At 37.7% G+C, this 19541-nt stretch overlaps 1 protein-coding gene and 1 long non-coding RNA gene across 2 annotated transcripts in view; one reads left to right on the forward strand and one right to left on the reverse strand.

Moving 5' to 3' along the window:
* The window catches only part of IFIH1 (interferon induced with helicase C domain 1), a 54985-nt gene extending 44761 nt beyond the window's left edge, over positions 1–10224 (reverse strand). Inside the window, exons 1-2 of the mRNA XM_077154015.1 lie at positions 9414–10224; positions 978–1146 (exon numbers count right to left, since the gene is read on the reverse strand). Coding sequence (XP_077010130.1) covers positions 978–1146; positions 9414–9866 — 622 coding nt within the window. The 5' untranslated portion in view covers positions 9867–10224. The remainder of the gene's footprint in view (positions 1–977; positions 1147–9413) is intronic.
* On the forward strand, positions 9820–16679 carry LOC143677692 (uncharacterized). The gene is made up of 4 exons (XR_013172810.1): positions 9820–9935; positions 10452–10556; positions 11601–11781; positions 16539–16679. It is a non-coding gene; the product is annotated as an uncharacterized LOC143677692 (long non-coding RNA).
* The last annotated feature ends 2862 nt before the right edge of the window (positions 16680–19541 follow it).

Genomic DNA, 19541 nt, shown 5'->3' on the forward strand with positions numbered 1-19541 from the left:
TACTGACTCATTCTTCAGATTTATTTTCTTTTGTGGCACTTATAACTGTTTCTGTTTTACATGAGGGATTTTCAAAGTTGTTTATTAGCCAATCTCCTGCCCTTAAAAAGTGTGGTCCAAGGCAGCAGGGACTTTGTCACCAACACATGAGAACAGTGGCATATTGTAGGCACTCAATCAATATGAGTTTAATGACTGAATGAATGATTGAGTGGGAAAAGTGAAGTAAGCTTGCAATGACAAATCATTTAAATCATTTATTACCAATTCACTTTTTTTTAACATGGGCAGGCACCGGGAACGAACCCGGGTCCTTGGGCATGGCAGGCAAGCATTCTTGCCTGCTGAGTCACCGTGGCCCACCCACCAATTCACTTTTAATTTGATATTTTAAAATCATGATTCATACTAAGAAACGAAAAATCAAATGGCCATCTCAAATGATACTTACAAATAATATATGTGAAAGGCTTATAACTGATACTATTACTACTGTTCAATTTTTAAAACAGAGTAAATAATGTTGAAGTATGTTTGCAATTGCAAACCTTTTATCAAATATTTAACAAATTCCTTAAAAATTCATACAGATGTTCAGAGTATGCAGCGGGGTTTTAACAACCACTAAAGTATCTCCCAATTTGTTTGTCTCTATTCACTGTTAAAAATATCATAAAAAATCCAGGCGGTCATCGTGTATGGAAAGATCTGCAGTGGAAAGATCATAGGACTCGGGGTCAACTACCAAAATTCTAGCCCAGCTTGCTGAGTTTGGGGATCTTTGGTAAGCAACCTTTTCCAGCCATTAGTTTCATCATTTGTAAAGAGGTGGAAATAGATGTTCTCTCAAAGCCTTTCCAGTTTTAAAATTCTGATTCTAAACATCTGGATGTCTTGCATTGTGTCTACCAGCTTCATTAAACTTTCGATCACTAGGCAAAATGTGCAAAAATCTTCCTTAGTGAAATTAGAAATACCTGCATTGCTTTCAGAGTAATTGCTGCCCGTTAACTGTACAGCAATTTCATTATTTCCCGTTTCCCGTAGAACAGTTACAAATGTAGAAAACCAGTCTTCTTTCTGTACAATCCTTTTCAGTAGCTCTCTTATACCTGATTCATTTCCATCATTTTCTGCAGCAGAAATCTGTTTTAAGAGAAAAGTGGAATTAAAGAAGATCAAACATCTTCTGTATAAATCTAAACAGAAACTGTCCTTTAGAAAAATTGAGCAATTAAGCATAAGTATATACAAAAGTTTATCGTAAAACACTAAAGAATAGCATTGTGATAGCAATCTGTATCTGGGAGAGGGGATGAGGACTCTCTGGGCAAAACATCTTTTTTTTTTTTAAACTACTGGGATATTCAAACTTAACACGTGGAAAGTTTTATCTCAGCCATTCTGAATAATGGGTGTGAAAGAAAGTGCTTTGATCTTTCACTTTGATCAGCCATGATATGTCCATTTGAGCCAATTTCTTTCCATATATTTAGGACTTGATATTTCCTTTCAATCCATAGAATCTATAAAAGGGATATTGAACATTTTTTATGTGATTTCTCTTTCTTCACTTTTACGATGAAGAAAGTAACTACTACCAACGATTTATTTTCTTACTTGTCCAGTAATAGCAATAGTTACTATTGCCATAATAAATTTTAAACATTTGTGTACTTTGTATTATGGGAAAAATTTATTTGCATATCTATTCATTCTTTAAATATGGAGCTGATTTCATTTTTTAATGTATAATCTTTAGCCTCATTTAATTTCCCTTTTAGATTAATCAAGTAATTCTTTTTTAATTTGGATCATCTGTATAATTATTATCATAGCACACCTCCTTAATTCCTAACACAGCAACAAGCATTTGGAGGTAAGACTAGTTAAACCAAAGTTAGAACAGAAAAAAATTTGACAGGACATCATTATCTTGCTATGCCATTAAGCAAACTACCTCAACTTTCTGAGCCTCACTATCTGCATGTATAAAATGAGGGAACTGAAAATAAATTTTGGGTTTCCCCATCCTAGCTGTATGTTGGAATTACCTAGGGAGCTTTAAAAAATTACATCTGAGCTCTCTCCCCCAAATATTCTTATTTATTTGGTCTACTTTGGAGACCCACATTTTTTTTAAGCACCCACCACATGTGATTCTAATGAGCAACGCGGATGGGAAACACTGACTTAAATATCCTCAAAGGTTCTTCTCAACTATTTGCCTATATCCCACGTGTGTAATTTGGAAGATTTAGTCGAGATTAGCTTTCCCTAAGAAACATATGTATTGTCTATTCCTATGAATACATTCCAAAACCTTTTAATATCAGGATTTTGTTTGCTTGGTTGGAGCCATGTGTGGCACAACTTCAGTAGTATTATGGATAACTAGGAAAAGTACCTACTTTTACAAGTATTTACCAGTTGATGCTACTTTGTACAGGAGAATGTATGGCATGATCTCTACTCAAAGAATCCTTAAATCTTAATAGTTACTAGTCAATAATATGTTTCGAGGTTGTCATTTCTTAATTCACTTAATCCCTCCGGCAACTTTGAGGTAGGTACCCATATTAACCCATTTTATAGATTAGAAATCTGAAGCATGGAGAGTTCAGTAAACTCCCTAAGACCACAAAGATAGGATGTGGCAAAGATACATTTCAATTCCAGGCAGTTGGCTTCAGAGCCCAATACTACCCTTGTCAGCTAAAGTTACAGCTAATAACTGTCTCCAGATTCAAGCTCATTTTCTGGCAAGCAGTTGTTAAAATGTCAACTGGAAGTTATTAAATTTGAGGTGATTTCAGTCCATCTCCCCATAGCATTTTGTAAGCAGATGCTTGCTCATTTCCTAGTTCACTAGCTTCATTAATCTCTTATTGGAAATTCTTTGTCTTCTCTGGTGTTTGTAACATCTTTATTATTATCTGCTAATTTAAGGAATAATTGCTAAAGATGTTAAATTAGATTAGTTTCAGCACCTTTCTTTTAACTGAGCCATTCCTATTTATTATTACCCTGTCCTTTAATCAGTTATAAAGCCGTCTGACAAAAGCTAATCAGATAGTGACTAAATGTACTAATTTAAAAAATGTTTTTGCATGAGGAAGAACAAAGGAATGTCATTACTGCAGGGTGTTGAAAATAGGTGGTAATTAATATTTTACAATTTTAACTTATGTGTGAGACTAAAGCAAAAAATGTTTATTTGGTACAAAATTTATATTTTGACTAGTGCAGTTCCTAATATAACTTATGTAGACAGCTTAATTGAACACTCTAAGTACATGGAACCTTGAGTAGGGCATGAAATTTTGTTGGTTTGTCCAGAGTGATGCCCCGATAAATCCCAGAGTGATTTGAACAGTGAATTGTTCATATGAAACTTAACCCCACAAAGGTTAGGTCAAGACTACTTAAAATTAGCCCTAAAAGTCACCCCAAGAGAACCTCTTTGGTTGCTCAGATGTGGCCTCTCTTTCCAGCCAACACAACAAGCAAACTCACTGCCCTCCCCCTGTCTATGTGGGACATGACTCCCAGGGGTATGGACTTTCCTGGCAACATGGGACAGAAATTCTATAATGAGCTGAGACTCAGCATCAAGGGACTGAGAAAACCTTCTCGACCAAAAGGGGGAAGAGTGAAAAGAGACAAAATAAAGTGTCAATGGTTGAGAGATTCCAAACAGAGTTGAGAGGTTATCCTGGAGGTTATTCTTATGCACTAAATAGATGTCACGTTAGTCAAGACGTAATGAAGAGGCTGGAGGGAACTGACTGAAAATGAACATGTGTTCCAGTAGCCACGTTTCTTGAAGATGATTGTATAATGATACAGCTTTCACAATGTGATGTGTGATTGTGAAAACCTTGTGTCTGATGCTCCTTTTATCTACCTTATCAACAGATGAGTAAAACATATGGAATAAAAATAAATAATAGGGGGAACAAATGTTAAAATAAATTTAGATTGAAGTGCTAATGATCAATGAAAGGGAGGGGTAAGGGGTATGGTATATATGAATTTTTTTCTGTTGTCTTTTTATTTTTTTCTGAATTGATGCAAATGATCATGATGGTGAATATGCAACTATGTGATGATATTGTGAATTATTGATTATATATGTAGAATGGAATGATCATAAGTTAAGATGTTTGTGTTTGTCGCTATTTTTTAAAAAAAATTAAAAAGTTAAAAAAAGCTAATCAGAAAGAAGTTTTCTGAAAAGAATGAGTGAGGTATTATAAGACTTTTTATTAAAATCTAAGCTATTATATTCACTAAATTTTATTCAATTCTTAATCTGTTAAGTCAATTTGTACCATAGAATCATGGAACTAATAAAGACAAAGCAGGCATGTTAAAATCCAGGCATTTTGATTTGAAGCTCATGATGCCATTATTTCCTGCAACTATTATTTGAATGAGGAATTACATATAACACTTGTGAAAATTTAGCAACTATATCAAGATTCTGAATTTTTAAAAAATCATCCCAGTTTGGGTACTGGAAAGTACATCAATTCCCATTGAAGTTACCAATAGAATATTTTTATCTAATCTGTTCTTCTAAAGCACTGTGAATGTATTAGATACCAATATATAAAGCTGATGATTGAAATTCCTGGAATTTCAGTTAGACTTAGAACTGCAATGACATAAGGACATTTAAGAACGTATAATGATTCTTCCCCATCTTTTCCCACACTGGAAGCTTTGTCTGAATATGATGTTAAAAATTTCTATGGATACACTGTTAACTAATTTATGGAATATAAAATAAGATAGTTGTGTAGGTAATACAATTTAATGTTTTCATATTCTAAATTCTTTGATCTGTGTTTTTTCTTTCCAACATAAATCAGTGGAGAAACTAATGGTATTTCCATAAAGCAATGGATGGCCAACACAATTGTACAGTAAGAAAAATACTTCCTTCCCCTCATAAGAAACCTGGAGAGATATTTATATGTAATGGTGATTTTGATTCCAACAGAGCTGGACTCTCATATAACAGAAAACTAGAAAGCAAAATTCATACTTTTTAAAAACAAATATATATTTAAAGATTTTTGGTTACATTTATAAGAACTAGTTCCCCACAGAAAGCTAATGTCTTTCTGAATGACTATTTATTTGTCATATTAACACAGATAATGTCTTGTGAATACTGATTCAGGTACTCAACTTCATATAGGAGGGTTGGACTCACTTTCTAGCTGGACGAGTTATGGTAGCTCTGGTTGTTGTATTTGACGAAAGGTGTACAGTTTCTTCTAGAACTACAGGTATTTCATACTTTTAACTGGCCAGTGTTGAAACATGCACCTCTCTTCAGCTGTTCTAGACAGATCTTAAAACACTATGGAAAGATGATATGCTCTTTTCCAGAGTTCACAGTTGTCTAGATCACTGGATGAGGGGTTGAATCCTTTGCCTAGGCCTAGACATTACTAGGCATCCTAAAACAGAAGCAGGTCAGTTCGGGGCGCACTCCCTGACCGTTTGGGATCATTCTATTCTAAGGATCTACAAAATGACCTTGGATTTATTGCTGAGTCTCCAGTGCTTAGAATAGTGCCTCGTATATCGTAGACATCCTTCAGTTGTTTGTTGGAAGAATGAACACCAACTAACACTAAAACTAAGTGTGCTGGTTTGAAAGGAAGCATGCTCCCTTAAAAAAGGCCATGTTTTAATATAAATCCCATTTCATAAAGATAGAATAATCCCTATTCAATTCTATATGTTTGAAACTGTAATCAGACCATCTCCCTGGATGATGTGATTTAGTCAAGAGTGGTTGTTAAACTGGATTAGGGGGCGACACATCTCCACCCATTTGGGTGGATCTTGATTGGTTTATTGGAGTCCTATAAAAGAGGAAACATTTTGGAGAATCAGAGATTCGGAGAGAGCAACACTACGAAGCAGAGAGTCCACCAGCCAGCAACCTTTGGAGATGAAGAAGGAAAACGCCTCCCGGGGAGCTTCATGAAACCGGAAGGCAGGAGAGAAAGCTAGCAGATGACACCGTGCTCGCCATGTGCCCTTCCAGCTGAGAGAGAAGCCCTGACTGTGTTCGCCATATGCCTTCTCACTTGAGAGAGAAACCCTGAACTTCATCGGCCTTCTTGAACCAAGGTATCTTTCCCCGGATGCCTTAAATTGGACATTTTTATAGACTTGTTTTAATTGGGACATTTTCTCGGCTTTATAACTGTAGACCAGCAACTTATTAAATTCCCCCTTTTGAAAGCCATTCCATTTCTGGTATATGGCATTCCAGCAGCTAGCAAACTAGAACACTAAGCTCTTTAAAAGCCAAGCAATTGGCACAGATATCACTCAATAAATATAAATTTAATGAACGAACAAATTAATAAATTAAATGAGTTTACTTGAGAACTCATTAGACACAAAACTAACACTAAGATCATTTTCAGAAGCCCTATCATACAGAGGGTGGGGAGCAGGGACAAATCCTAAACTAACAGACCAAGTAGAAAATGTCTACCAGAAAACAAAAATAACTAAAACAATGGTCCTAATTTTTTAGTTAAATATGACTTAAAGCTATCAAAAAAAGCAAATTTGGAGCTCTTATGTCCACCATCCATTCCTAAGTGCCTACCAAGGTAATTCAGTCCCTACTTCATCATACCATGCATTTTCAACTCTTATTCCAGACAATGTTTTGGAAACGTATAATCTAACCAATCAATCAGCAAATTAATACTTTCTAAGTACTGACCCTGAGCTTAGCCCTGGGCTAAGTGTTGGGGGCTAAAAGATGAAAGACGTAGTTTCTTCTTCAAATCACAGACTAATTCAGAGACTTGAAAAAGCTGATCTCAAATTCAACAAGGGAGATTTCTCTAAATCTATGAAACTTTAATTTTACAAGGAAATGTAGCCAAATGAATGATAATAAAAGTCATCATCATCATCACATCAGAATAGCCCTTTACTATTCAGAAAGTTTTTTCCTAAACACTGTTTTTCCTTTTTTGTTTACCAAAATACTGTGAATGAGAAGAAAAATTAATATTAATATTATGCCCTTAGGAAAGGGGAGTAAAAATAACAAAATAACACACATAGAAAGAAGCAGAGAGGACTTCAAATCCAAGTTTTTCCAATCCAAATTCCATGCTTTTCCTACTACACTTTGCTGTTATAAGATAAACATTCATAAATAACCCTCACGTCAATATAGATTCTTCCAAATGTAGATGTTTCTTCCCATTGTCAGCCACAATTTATTACTGGAACTGAAAATACAAGTAAAATGATGCATATCAAAATCAATCCAGAATCTCACAGAAACACCACTCCTCCTTAGAGACCAGTAAATACATAATCTTCTATCTCAGGACCACCTTTAAAATGAGAATGTAAGGGAGAGTTTGGGTTGCTTTGGCCTTAACTGCTACCAGTACACAAAAGTTCCCTCATTCTATATCTCTTTTGTGTCAAATCCCTTGCATTACTGCTAGCTGCCTCCAAGCGTGCCAAAATCAAGAGCTTGGATAAAATCTAACTGGCGGAAATTCAATCAGGCAAGACAAAAGTGATGCTGATAGGCAGAAGTATTTAGAGTAAATAAGGGAAATGCTGTTTCACTGGCATTCGGGACATCAGACCCACCAAATATAAACAGCTTTGTGGTGTTACTGGACTCTGTTGCTTCTGGACTTCCTAACAGCTACTGTGGCTGGAAATGCCATCTTCCATCTCCAGCTGGCTTAAAGGCTGCTTACTTTCTTCCAAATTAAGATTCTGCCACAGTGATGTACACATTTGTCATATCCAGCTGGACTACTATAATGCGTTCTAGCTGGTTCTCAATACACAAAACTACATAAACGTTACAGACAGCAGTGTAAAGTAATTTACTTGTGGGGAAAACTGGCCATCAAAATTGGATGTGAAATTGGAGGGCTTTGGGTAGGCCCTCCTCACTGTCAAGACAACAAAGCACCATTAACTTTGGTCACTAAATAAAGACCAACTCTTCTCACAGACTATACCCAATCAATCCAATATTCACATTTTGTAGTGACAATACAAACTTTTTTTTTAAGAATCAGAGAGAGAGAGGAAAAGAAAATGTCTAACTCATGAACATTGCATAGAAAAAAACAAGGTATAAATGTTTAGTCATGGATTTGTTTGCCTACTTCATCTTTCAAAACAAGACCTTTGACTTACAAACCCTAAGTAAATCAGATTCATCAGGTCAGCATTTATATGCTTCTCAGTATATCTTCATTCATTAAAAAGCAATAAAACATTACCCTGTCAAAATGTCACCTAAAAAATCCACTATTCCTTAACCAATATGAGAAACTGCAAGTAGCAACGTATTTTTTCCAACAGATTATCTCCAAATTTTGACTTCCAGAGAAATGTTGAAACTTGGATAAAAAAAAAAAAGTATGTTATATGTAATTACCCCATTTGGACCAAGACCAAAGTGCAAACTATACAATACTTTTATATTTTTATATATATATATATATTACATATATATATATACTTTTATATTTTATATATATATATATATATATATAATATATATATATACATATATATAGGGCAGGGGTTGAAAACTTTTTCTCTGACAAGTTAAATCGCAAGTATTCTATTTGGGCATTCTCTGTCCAACTGCTACCGGAGCACAAAAGCAGCCATAAACAGGAGTACATAGTGGAACAAGCATGGCATGTTTCAGCAATGCTTTCTTTATGGACACTGAAATTTGAACGTTATATAATTTTCACAAGTCACAAAATATTCTTCTTTCGATTTTTTCAACCATTTAAAACATTAAAATCCCCCCAACCTGTGGGTCTAAAAAAACAGGCTGCAGGCTGGGTTCAGCCCCTGGACCATAGTTTGCTGACTCGTGTTCTATGGGACTACATTGAATAAGACAAACAATTCCACACCCTCAAGACATAAATTCCCAGCTCTACCGCTGTCTTCCTGGGTGACTTTTGGTAGGGTATCACACTGCTTCAGTTATCCCATCTATATAAAATGGAGTTAATAACATTAGGAACCTCAATGGGCAATTGCAATGATGAACTATGATAATACATTTTGCAAATGACACTCCTTGCACATAATCAATGTTCTATAAATGTTACTTATTAATATATATCATTCTAAAGTTAATTCCTTTTTAGCTGATGACAGTGGAAGGACTGGAATAACCTTTTGTGTTTAAATTTTCAAAACTATGTTTGTAAGTGCCTAGATATTCTCTGCTCAAGAAAGAAGGAAACCAGATTTACTCAAAGACGTCAAAGAACACTTGGAAGGGGGGAACACACAAGCAACCCCTCATTGTAAAATCTGCCTAAAAGTGAAGCTTCCAGGGAACGGACACCTACCCGATTTCTGTCTTCAGTTGTCAAAAGCTCCTTCTCCACGCATCTGTCCAAGACATCTCTCACCAGAAGCTTGTCCACCAGGGTGGGCTGAAGGAGGTTCATGAGTTGGAGACACTCATCGTGAGTGTTCTCAGATGTTGGAGAGGGCAAGTCTGTGAGCTCCGGATTCATGTAGCGAGCGGCTAAAGGGCTGCCCGCTTGCTGGAGGGCCACCACAAATTCCCTCGCCCAGCCGAGGGGCCAGTCCCCCTTCTCCAAGGTGCTCAAAAGCAGTTCCACTGCCTGCATGTTCCCGTTGGTGGCAGCCACTCTGTGAACCTGCTCCTTCACGTCTGCGGGCAGAAAGGTCAGGTAGTCCAACACGGGCTCCACCTGGATGTACCTTTTCACTCTGGCTCTGAAACATGAGATGAGATAGCGGAAGCTCTTGTCTGTGGAATACCCATTCGACATCTTGAGCTCTCAGAGAAGGGATAGGATTCTCCCAAGGAGATGGTCAGATTGTTGTTCTGTGCTCAACAGGTCAGATGTGGGGGCGGCTGTTCACCTTCTAAGAGCAACAGGATCTGCAGAGATGTGGTCCGCAGCTACCAAGTAGCCCGCGAGACCCCAGGCCGGCTCGCGAGGCGGGGTCGCACCTGGGCAGGTGGCAGGGCGTGCGGGGCTCGGAGACGCAGCTGCAGGCGGCTGAGAGCTGGTGGGCGCTGCTCCTTCGACTGCTGTCCCGGGAGCCGGTGTCGCTTCTACTTTGAGTGCAGCCTTCCTCCGGGCAGGTCTTATAGTTTGCCTGACTTAGGTTTCTGTTTCGATTCTCTTCCTTCCCCGGGACTTTCCGAACGGAATCAGCCGGGCGGGGAGTGTTTAGTTTCCTGGGGGAGGAGCCACCCTTTGGTTGTTTCTGGCACCATAGGAAAACGAAAAGTAAGCGATTTTTTTCTCCTACCAAGCAACACAATAATGCTGTAGCAATGCTGCTCCCCAGGGTATTTTGTCTTCCTTGTAGGGTTCCCTCTCAAAAACTCGCACTTCTGTCCGCAGCCGTCCTGCACCATCCTTTGTTACCCCGCGGGTGGAGGAGAATGAAGACATATGATTCCAGACTTCACCAAACACCTGAAGAGAAACCCTGTGGCAGACCCTGATGTGAGCAAGTAAGAAGTTATCCTTGAATGGTGAATGCAGGCAGGTTCTGGCCGGCCCCAAGGGGTGAGACTGCAAGGGACGGGTGCAGGGATGGCACTAAGAAGACATCTTTCTGGAGATGGTCACCCGAGCCCCAGGATGAAGTGACTCTGAACCCTTCCTAGAATAAACCTGACCCCCTGTGGATCCCCCAGAACTAACTTGTTCCTAAGGAAACTTAGGGGTGGGCATGAGAAAGAATAAGGATGAAGTTAATTTGATTATTTCATGCTTAGATTGTCTGCTGGTAATTTATACAGCCTCGGCCAGGGTGAGGTGACATATGCCGAGGGTCTTTAACCACCAACTCAGCTTAGGAGGAAGCCAAGATGGAAGGTTTCCTGTCTCCCAGCATATAAATCCCCAGTATTCTTTAATATACAACTTTCCTTTAATAAAAACCAAAAAATCCCCAGCGACTTATTTTTGATATAGCTGCCATTCTTTTCTTGGATTCAATACAGCAAGTTTTGGCTGAAGCAGCTAAGAACTTAATTAGCAACTAATGTACCAACTTGTAGTAAACATCAACATTTGTCTATGTCATGAGGGAGAAAAAAGACACCCACACTGAAAGATGGCAGCTTCCTTTCAGCACAGAAGCCACAAAAAACTAAGTCCTTGAGGTTGCTATAGAGTGCATTCTGCAGTGTGGGTGGTGGTATGTGTGTGTATATACATATATATATATATATGTATATACACACACATACACGAATACGTACACACATATACTATAATTAGAATCTTATGGTCTGCAATTATATTAGGGGTCATATAACCCAAAAGACATATTTAGGAAAAGTAATCTGTTAGCAGAGCACATTCAGTGACGTCTGGGTAGGCCAGGGAAGCACCAGTGTGGCACCACTAGATAAGACTAGATAAGAGAACAGCGCCATTGTGAGTGTTTATAGGGGCATACAGGATGTTCAACTGAGCACTTTGTAGCATGCTGTCTTATTTTATTCTCTATTATGTAGCTATGTCTCTTTCTCCCGCAAGGATTTGAACTGCTTGAAGAAAAGACATATTGACACAGTAACCAGTACAATACTCTACAAATAGTGGTCCCTTGATGATTTCTTCCCTCAGTGTGAGTTATATTTGGTTTGACCCCTAGCAGTTGACCTAATGTCAGACACAGTGAAAGTTGTTGAAATGAATGAAACTGTGGCCTTAGCAGGTAAGCCTGATTTATACTATCCTTTCCTGTTTCTTCATAGAATACTACTGTTGCTTTATTTAATCTTGGGCTTTGATCTTGTATCCAAGAGATCATAATAAAAGACAATCAAATTAAATGTTTCTACAGACATGTTCAAATGATTAATTTTTATTATTAGACTTATGAGGATATTTTCTCAAAAACATTCCCCAGCTGCCAGCTGGTTCCATTCAATATATTACAGCAAAAACAAATGAACAAACCAAAACCCTTTATGTTCCCTTGCACCCATCCTGCTGACCTGTTTCGGTCACGGGGAAATGAGAAGGGATTGCTGATTAAATACGGGGAAATAATATCTTCTTCTCGAGCCCACTTGATACAAATTGCTATGCTAGTGGAGAGAGGATCAAAGGTAGGTTTTTCGATGTTTGGTATTCAATACTTTGGACCGAATTTTATAATTCAGTACATCGGTCATTTAATTTATGAAGTGCCTGCTACATAACTGACATTGTTTTAGATAATGTTAATAAAACAACAATGAACCAAGCTCTTGTTTTCATAGAGGTCTACATTCTAGTGGGAATGGGAGACATACTAAATAATGACTGTTCTAGTTTGCTAGCTGCCGGAATGCAATATACCAGAAATGGAAAGGCTTTTAAAAGGGAGAATTTAATGAATTGCAAGTTTACAGTTCTAAGGCCGAGAAAATGTCCCAATTAAAACAAGTCTATAGAAATGTCCAATCAAAGGCATCCAGGGAAAAGATACCTTGGTTCAAGAAGGTCGATGAAGTTCAGGGTCTCTCTCTCAAGTGAGATAGCACATGGTGAACACAGTCAGGGCTTCTCTCTCAGCTGGAAGGGCACATGGCGAATACGGCATCATCTGCTAGCTTTCTCTCCTGGTTTCCTATTTCATGAAGCTCCCCGGGAGGCGTTTTCCTTCTTCATCTCCAAAGGTTGCTGGCTCGTGGACTCTCTGCATCTCATGGCTTCATCGTTCTGCTCTCTCTGAATCTCTCTGAATCCCTCATTCTCCAAAGTATTTCCTCTTTTATAGGACTTCAGAAACTAATCAAGACTCACTCAAATGGGTGGAGACATGTCGTCCCTTAATCCAGGTTAACAACCATTCTTGACTAAATCACATCACCTAGGGAGATGATCTCATTGCAGTTTCAAACATACAGTATTGAATAGAGATTATTCTACCTTTATGAAATGGGATTTATATTAAAACATGACTTTTCTTAGGGGGCATACTTCCTTTCAAACCAGCACAATGACAAAAAAAGAAAAACAAAAACAATGTGTCACATAACGACAGATGTTATGAAGGCTATGAAAAGATCTAGATAATAATGCATACTACAGGGCGGGCCGCAGTGGCTCAGCAGGCAGAGTTTTCGCCTGCCATGCCAGAGACCCGGGTTCGATTTCCGGTGCCTACCCATGCAAAAAAAAAAAATGCATATTACAGTTTCAGTGCTTGATTTTTCATGGAGGCACCCTCTTCTAATCCTGTTATCATCATCGCAGAATGTCTATCAGTAACAATTCACATATACTATCAACTAAGGGCCATTCTGCCAGATGAGGATTGATCATGAGTGGGGAGCAATTGTGGAAAAAGACAAAGGAAACTCTTTTTTAGGGATTTATCATAATCCTGATATAATTCCCTCTAGAGAGAGAAGTTTGAGAGAACAAAAACCAAGCCACAGTCTCTCAGTCTGTTCTTTTTATTCCTCTATGTTTTGGCTTCATCACTTAGTTTATTTTCTGCTTTTCATTTGAAGAATTGTTTTCCTCTGTCAAGTTTAATTGCTTTCATTTTCATTCCCCTCCTTGTTTTCTACATGTCAGTTTCTGTTTCCTATCTCTTTCAAAGAAGGAAATCTTGCTCCTCTATGCCTTTTCATTTCCTTCTAGACCTGCTTATTCTTTTTAAACCCAAAAGAAGCATTTCAATTTCTATCAGTTTTAAAAGGCACCCTGTAGTATTTTGTTCTCTAAACGGCAATTTAGGAAGGTACTAGATAACAGATTCCCACTGTTGTCCAACTTTTCATGCGAGCTTTCTACATTTTAAAAGTAGTAATATCATAGCTGCCACTTCTTTGACAAACAAGGAGTATAATTTAATGGATAAGCCTGGCGGTAATGGCCTATTTGAAAGAAAATGACAATAAATCTAGTTTAAAATAAGGAAATCCTTTTAGAATTGTCATTGTATTCCTTCATTTATTGATTCAGTTTATCAAGAAAGAATCCATTCTGTGTAATTTAAAGTGTTAGATGCTCTTAACCTACAGAACATTGGGTTGTTAAGCATAAAGACTCTGAACCAGGGTGTCTGGGTTCATACCTCAGCACCGTCCCTCAATTGCTTTGTGACCTTAAGAAAGTCACCTCAGATTCCTCAGCTGTAATATGAGAATGATACCAGTGCTGGTGGGTGACTGTTAAGCTCACGCGTCAACTTGGCTCAGTATATTATCCAGTTGTTTGGTCAAGCACACACTGGCCTGATTGTTACTGTGGGGTTATTTTGTGGATTTAAATCATTAGTCAGTTGATTGCATCTACAGCTGTTTATATCTACCATCAACAAAGGACATTGCCTTCTGCAATGACGGAAGTTTCATCCAATCAGTTGTAGACCTTAAGGGAAAAATTGACGATATCAGTGGTGAGAAAGAAGACTTTCAATTTCGCCAGCCAGCAGTTTCTTCTGAGGAATTCATCTAAACCTTCATCCGAGTTTCCAACTTGCAGGCCGCCCTACAAAACTTGGACTTGCCAGTCCCCACGGTCGTGTGAGCCAATTCCTCCAATCAATCTTACAGTATTAACATCTATTTACAGAATAATATATATTAGTTTTACATATATTACAAGATATATATATATCCTGTTGGTTCTGTTTTTCTGGAGAACCCTGACGATACACCATGTCAAAGCACGTCCAAAGGATGGACTGTAAAGCACTTATTATCATGCCCGGAATGTTACTGTCCTCTAAATGAATACTGGTATTCTTATCCAAATAATGAGTAAGAGATTGGTACTCTCAAAGACTGTACAACGTATAGAGGAAATAAATTAGTTATGTACATAGCAACTATATAATAACTAGTCCTTTGAGTAGACAGTCAAGTCTCTTGAGTCTCTTTTGCAAGAAACAGAAACTGATAAACTAATCTGGCAGAAAAGTTTATTAAAATGATACTGCTGTAGCTTTATATTTCACAAAGATAAGTAGGTCCAAAGTAGGAAGAACAATTCTAACTGCATTTACTAAATCATGATAATAATTTCTTAAATACATCTACTAATTCTCTTATAAAGCTCTGGTTTTAAGTATATGAAAAAGCTTTTCTACATAATAAACTCTTGCAATTGTGTCGAGAAATCACACAACAATGTTAAAATTTCCAAATATTCATCTCTCATATTTTCCTTCATGGTTTCATTCCTTTCAGAAGGAGGAACTTGCACATGTGTTTGTTAAAACAGCATCCTTTACCTCAAAAGACATAGATTGATTGTGCTTCTTTCACTTTTATTCTGAGAGTGTGCTACAGTCAAGTATAATTAGGGTGCCATTGTTCTACCCTGTAATCACGGTTGACACTCAGCTGGGGGGCACTTCGGGGGTGGAGGTACCACTCTGTGACTACTGTGATTGAGGAGTGGCTGTTCTGATTGGTTAATACCTACTCATACAAATTGTTAAATATTTTGATTTCATCTTTCCTCATATTATAACTGGCAAAGGATTGATGTAGAAGTAGGAAGGCGGAAGAATAAGTTATTGAAATCAAATGTTGAAATAAATTGAACTAAGCTTTTGAATTGCTAAATCACAAAGGGTTAAATCAACGTTTTAAGAAATAATGAAGCATTGCTACTTACAAAAGCTTTTTAATGCATTAAATTATAAAAATTACATAGTATCTACTGTATCTTCATATGATCCCTTTTCATTTTTTTTGCAAGTTATGATATATTGGTGCATTTATACGTATAAAGACTTTCTAAATTAAAATATATCAATTACAGGCCATATTCAAATATTTTTACTGAGCGGGATCAAGAACAGAGAACCTGATGAGATCATCAGGAAATTCAAATTCTATGCAAAAATTAGCGCACAACAGAGTCCCTTTCATTGCAAGCTTATTATGCCTTAGGCAATTAATTTTCAAACTGTACTTTAAGGAGCCTTAAGGTTGCTTAGAGAGACCTTAGCTCTAAAAAGCTCCCTAAGGGCTGGGGGTTATAATGAATTTGAAGAGCAAGGTTAATAAGAATTGAACAGGAAGAAGTAGGTGAGAGGCGAAGGAGCTTCAGAAAGAGAAGGTAATTCTGTATTCAGATCTTGGAAGTAGAACATTTCAAGATGCTTTCATTATTATTGCTTTATGATAAATGTCAATATGCTAAGTCAACACATGGAACCAAGATGCATTTCACATCCTTTTTGCCAGACATGCTGCCCAACAGATTTTTTTCCTGAATTTAATATCTTAATAAAATTCATTTTTTATTGATCGAATAATCTACGTTCACTGTAGACATTTCAGAGGAAGACCACATAATACTTAGAGGATTATGTGAATTATTTGCAATCCATTACCCAGAGAGAAGCATTTATGTGAATTATTTGTAATCCATTACCCAGAGAGAAGCATTTTTAATGTTTTAAGTATATAGCATATTAATATACTATTGCATAAATATGTATGTATGTATGTGTGTCAGTACAGGTATCCACACATTCCGCATGCATTCAGCAGAGGTTAAACTGAGATGGTGAAGAAGAGCTCTCCAAGGAAGAAGTCATATTATGTTGACATGCCAAGGGAAGAAAAAGTCTATGAGAAGTTCCCTGTGGCAGGGATAGCCAGGAAATTTGGGACAGCATTACCCGATATTGAATAATAAGTTCATTCTGTGTTATTCTACTTGTACTGAGTCTTCTATGTCCCAGATTTTCATAAAAGTCTGCATCACATAATAGACTTGCAGCTGTGGTGCTTTGGTGAAGAAAGAAGGAAAGACAGTGGTCCCATGTACTGGGAAGAGCTGTATGGAAAAAAAGTATAGCCATAGAAGGTGGGACAGGGAGTGTGTATTGAGAATTCAGTCCAAGGGAGACAGTCAGAGCTTATGCCCTTTAGGAATCCTTATCTTAGGAACTGTGCCACACTAGCCAGGCTGTGGAGATGGGAAGGACCATCTCAGTAGGCATGCTTTTAGCTGCAAGGCAAGAAAGCCTGAGTAAACATAGCTCAACAAGAGGGATTTATTTTTCTTACATAAGAAAAGTCAATGATTCATTGAGATCAGAACTCTGGGATGTGTCCTGTGAGTTTCTTAGTTTTTCCCTCACAGTTACAAAATGGCAGAACAGCCCCCATGCATCATTTCTTTTCAGAAGTTCAGTTAAAAGTAAGCTGTAGGGGGGTGCATAGGTGGTTCAGTGGTAGAATGCTTGCCTTCCATGCGGGAGACCTGGGTTCGATTCCTGGACCATGCACCCCTTCCCCCAAAAAAGTAAGTTGTAGGGGGTGGGGCATAGAGTTTCCCCCACTTATTTCCATCTCATCAGGGGAAAACACCTTCCCAGGTGTACCCCCACCCCCATCAACTGCAGACTTTCCCATATATCTTATTGCCTGGAACTTCTCTCTGTCCATCATCCCTAAAATGAAGTGGTATCTATTTAAATTTTTAAAAATTCTGATTTCTGATACTAAGGTGATGTTTCCCACTGGAGCTCAGATCATTTTATTTGAATATTGAAAAGATGACCCAAAGATGGCCGGAGAACTTGTTTTCCAGCTGCTTTACCTACCTGAGTATACACACTGCCCTGGACAGTTACCCCAATGGGAAGAATCAGAGCAGCCCTGTGTGCTGACACATTCCTTTTTGCGTCAGCCAAGCAAACGAGGCTTTGCTGTTATCAAACCTAGCTGCACACTGGGTTAACATAGAAAAATGTATAAAATTATTCTCACGTCAGAACCTCCAGGATTGGAAGCTTAGTGTCAATTATTTTTCCTTTGTCTTCCACCTGTGATTGCCTTCTCCAGCCACAATTGAGAACTAGGATTGGGGCCTCTTAGGTTAGGGCCAACTGAGAATATATAGTTTCCTGGCCTGCCCATGAGATTTAGAAAACTTGATTGCCTTTTGTACACATGTTCCTAAATCATTCATACTAATTCAGTTTGAGTAAAGTGAATAAAAATGGACATATATTTTCAGTGATTTATTAAGGGAGTTGTTGTAGCTTGGGACATTAACCTGCCAAATCTGTCAACCTAAACATCATCATTGCTTAGAAAAAATAAAACCTACAATAGATTATATAAAATATATAACTTCATGGTAGTAGCCCTTGGAGACTTCAGGGCTGGTAAATTCCTAGCTGATGTTTAGATAAACTGAATCACATATGAATTCAACTGAAAAGGCATTCTAATGTCTGTAAACTGGAGAGAAAGTAGCAAGTGCAGGAAATCTGAATCAGAGTGACTTTATAAGAATGTTGACCTCATGCCTATTACCTAGAAACTTATATGTTCTCTAGCCAAAGGTTCAGCAAACAGAATGAGAGACAGGTAAAGTATCTCCTGTGTAATTCAAAACGCTGTCTTGCTTAAAGTAACTGGGGTTTCTTAAACTTTGACCCACCACGAAGAAGGAATTTATGAGATTATCCGGAAATTTAAATTCTCTGCAAAAATTAGCCTACAACAGAGAGTCACGTTCATTGCAAGCTTATCATCCCTTAGGCCATTAATTTTCAAACGACTTTAAGGAAACTTAAGGTTACTTAGAGGGACCTTAGAGGGTGAGGGAGAAGAGCTCAGTGATGAGACTTGGGCTGCACCCTCCTCCAAAGACAACAGCTTTTCATTAATGTTATATTTTAGGGTTTTGCATTTCTAGAAAGAAGTTTGAAAACCTCTGTGTAAAGAATTCTGACAAAAATTGGAGTACTGAATCAGTAGTCAAAATCAGCCGTCTTGGGCGGGCCGCGGTGGCTCAGCGGGCAAAGTGCTTGCCTGCTATGCCGGAGGACCTCGGTTCGATTCCCGGCCCCAGCCCATGTAACGAAAACGGAGAAACAAAATACAATAAAACAAGAAAATGTTTAAAAGATGTTTCCCTTTCTTCCTCTCTTCCTTCCTTCTATCCTTCCTTCCTTCTCTCTGTCTTTCCTTTAAAAAAAAAAAAAAAAAAATCAGCCGTCTTTGACTATTTCATATTTATATACTCTCCAAAAAGTAACAATATGAATTCAGGCTGGGCAGCTGCCTTTACTCCATCAGTTTCTCATAGAATCAAATATTAGAACAGTTGGGCAGGCTCTGGAGCCAATATACTATATTACTAAAGGAGGGAAAGAAACTTCAATTATATTAAAAAATATTTTTGTTTTGCTACTACTGATGTAAATGAAAGAATGGATGAGTAAAATTAACTAATGAATGAAAAGATGGCTCTCCTATTTACCACAAATTATACCACATACTAAAAAGTAAAGTGATATTACATTGCAAAAAGCATTTTCTGAATAATCCTGAAAGAATCAGATTTTTCCTTCTCTGAATTCCAAATAAGAACATGTGTGCTTCCCTATATTTTTGAGATGATTGTTTAGGGATTTAGCAGCTCTAGATGAACTTAGCCATTTTCAGTCCTTAGATTTGGTATAAAATTTCATAGTGTATTTAGCATAGAAGGTTTTAT

The sequence above is a fragment of the Tamandua tetradactyla genome, chromosome 3 (genome assembly GCF_023851605.1).
Source record: "Tamandua tetradactyla isolate mTamTet1 chromosome 3, mTamTet1.pri, whole genome shotgun sequence".
In the NCBI taxonomy this organism is placed as follows: Eukaryota; Metazoa; Chordata; class Mammalia; order Pilosa; family Myrmecophagidae; genus Tamandua; species Tamandua tetradactyla.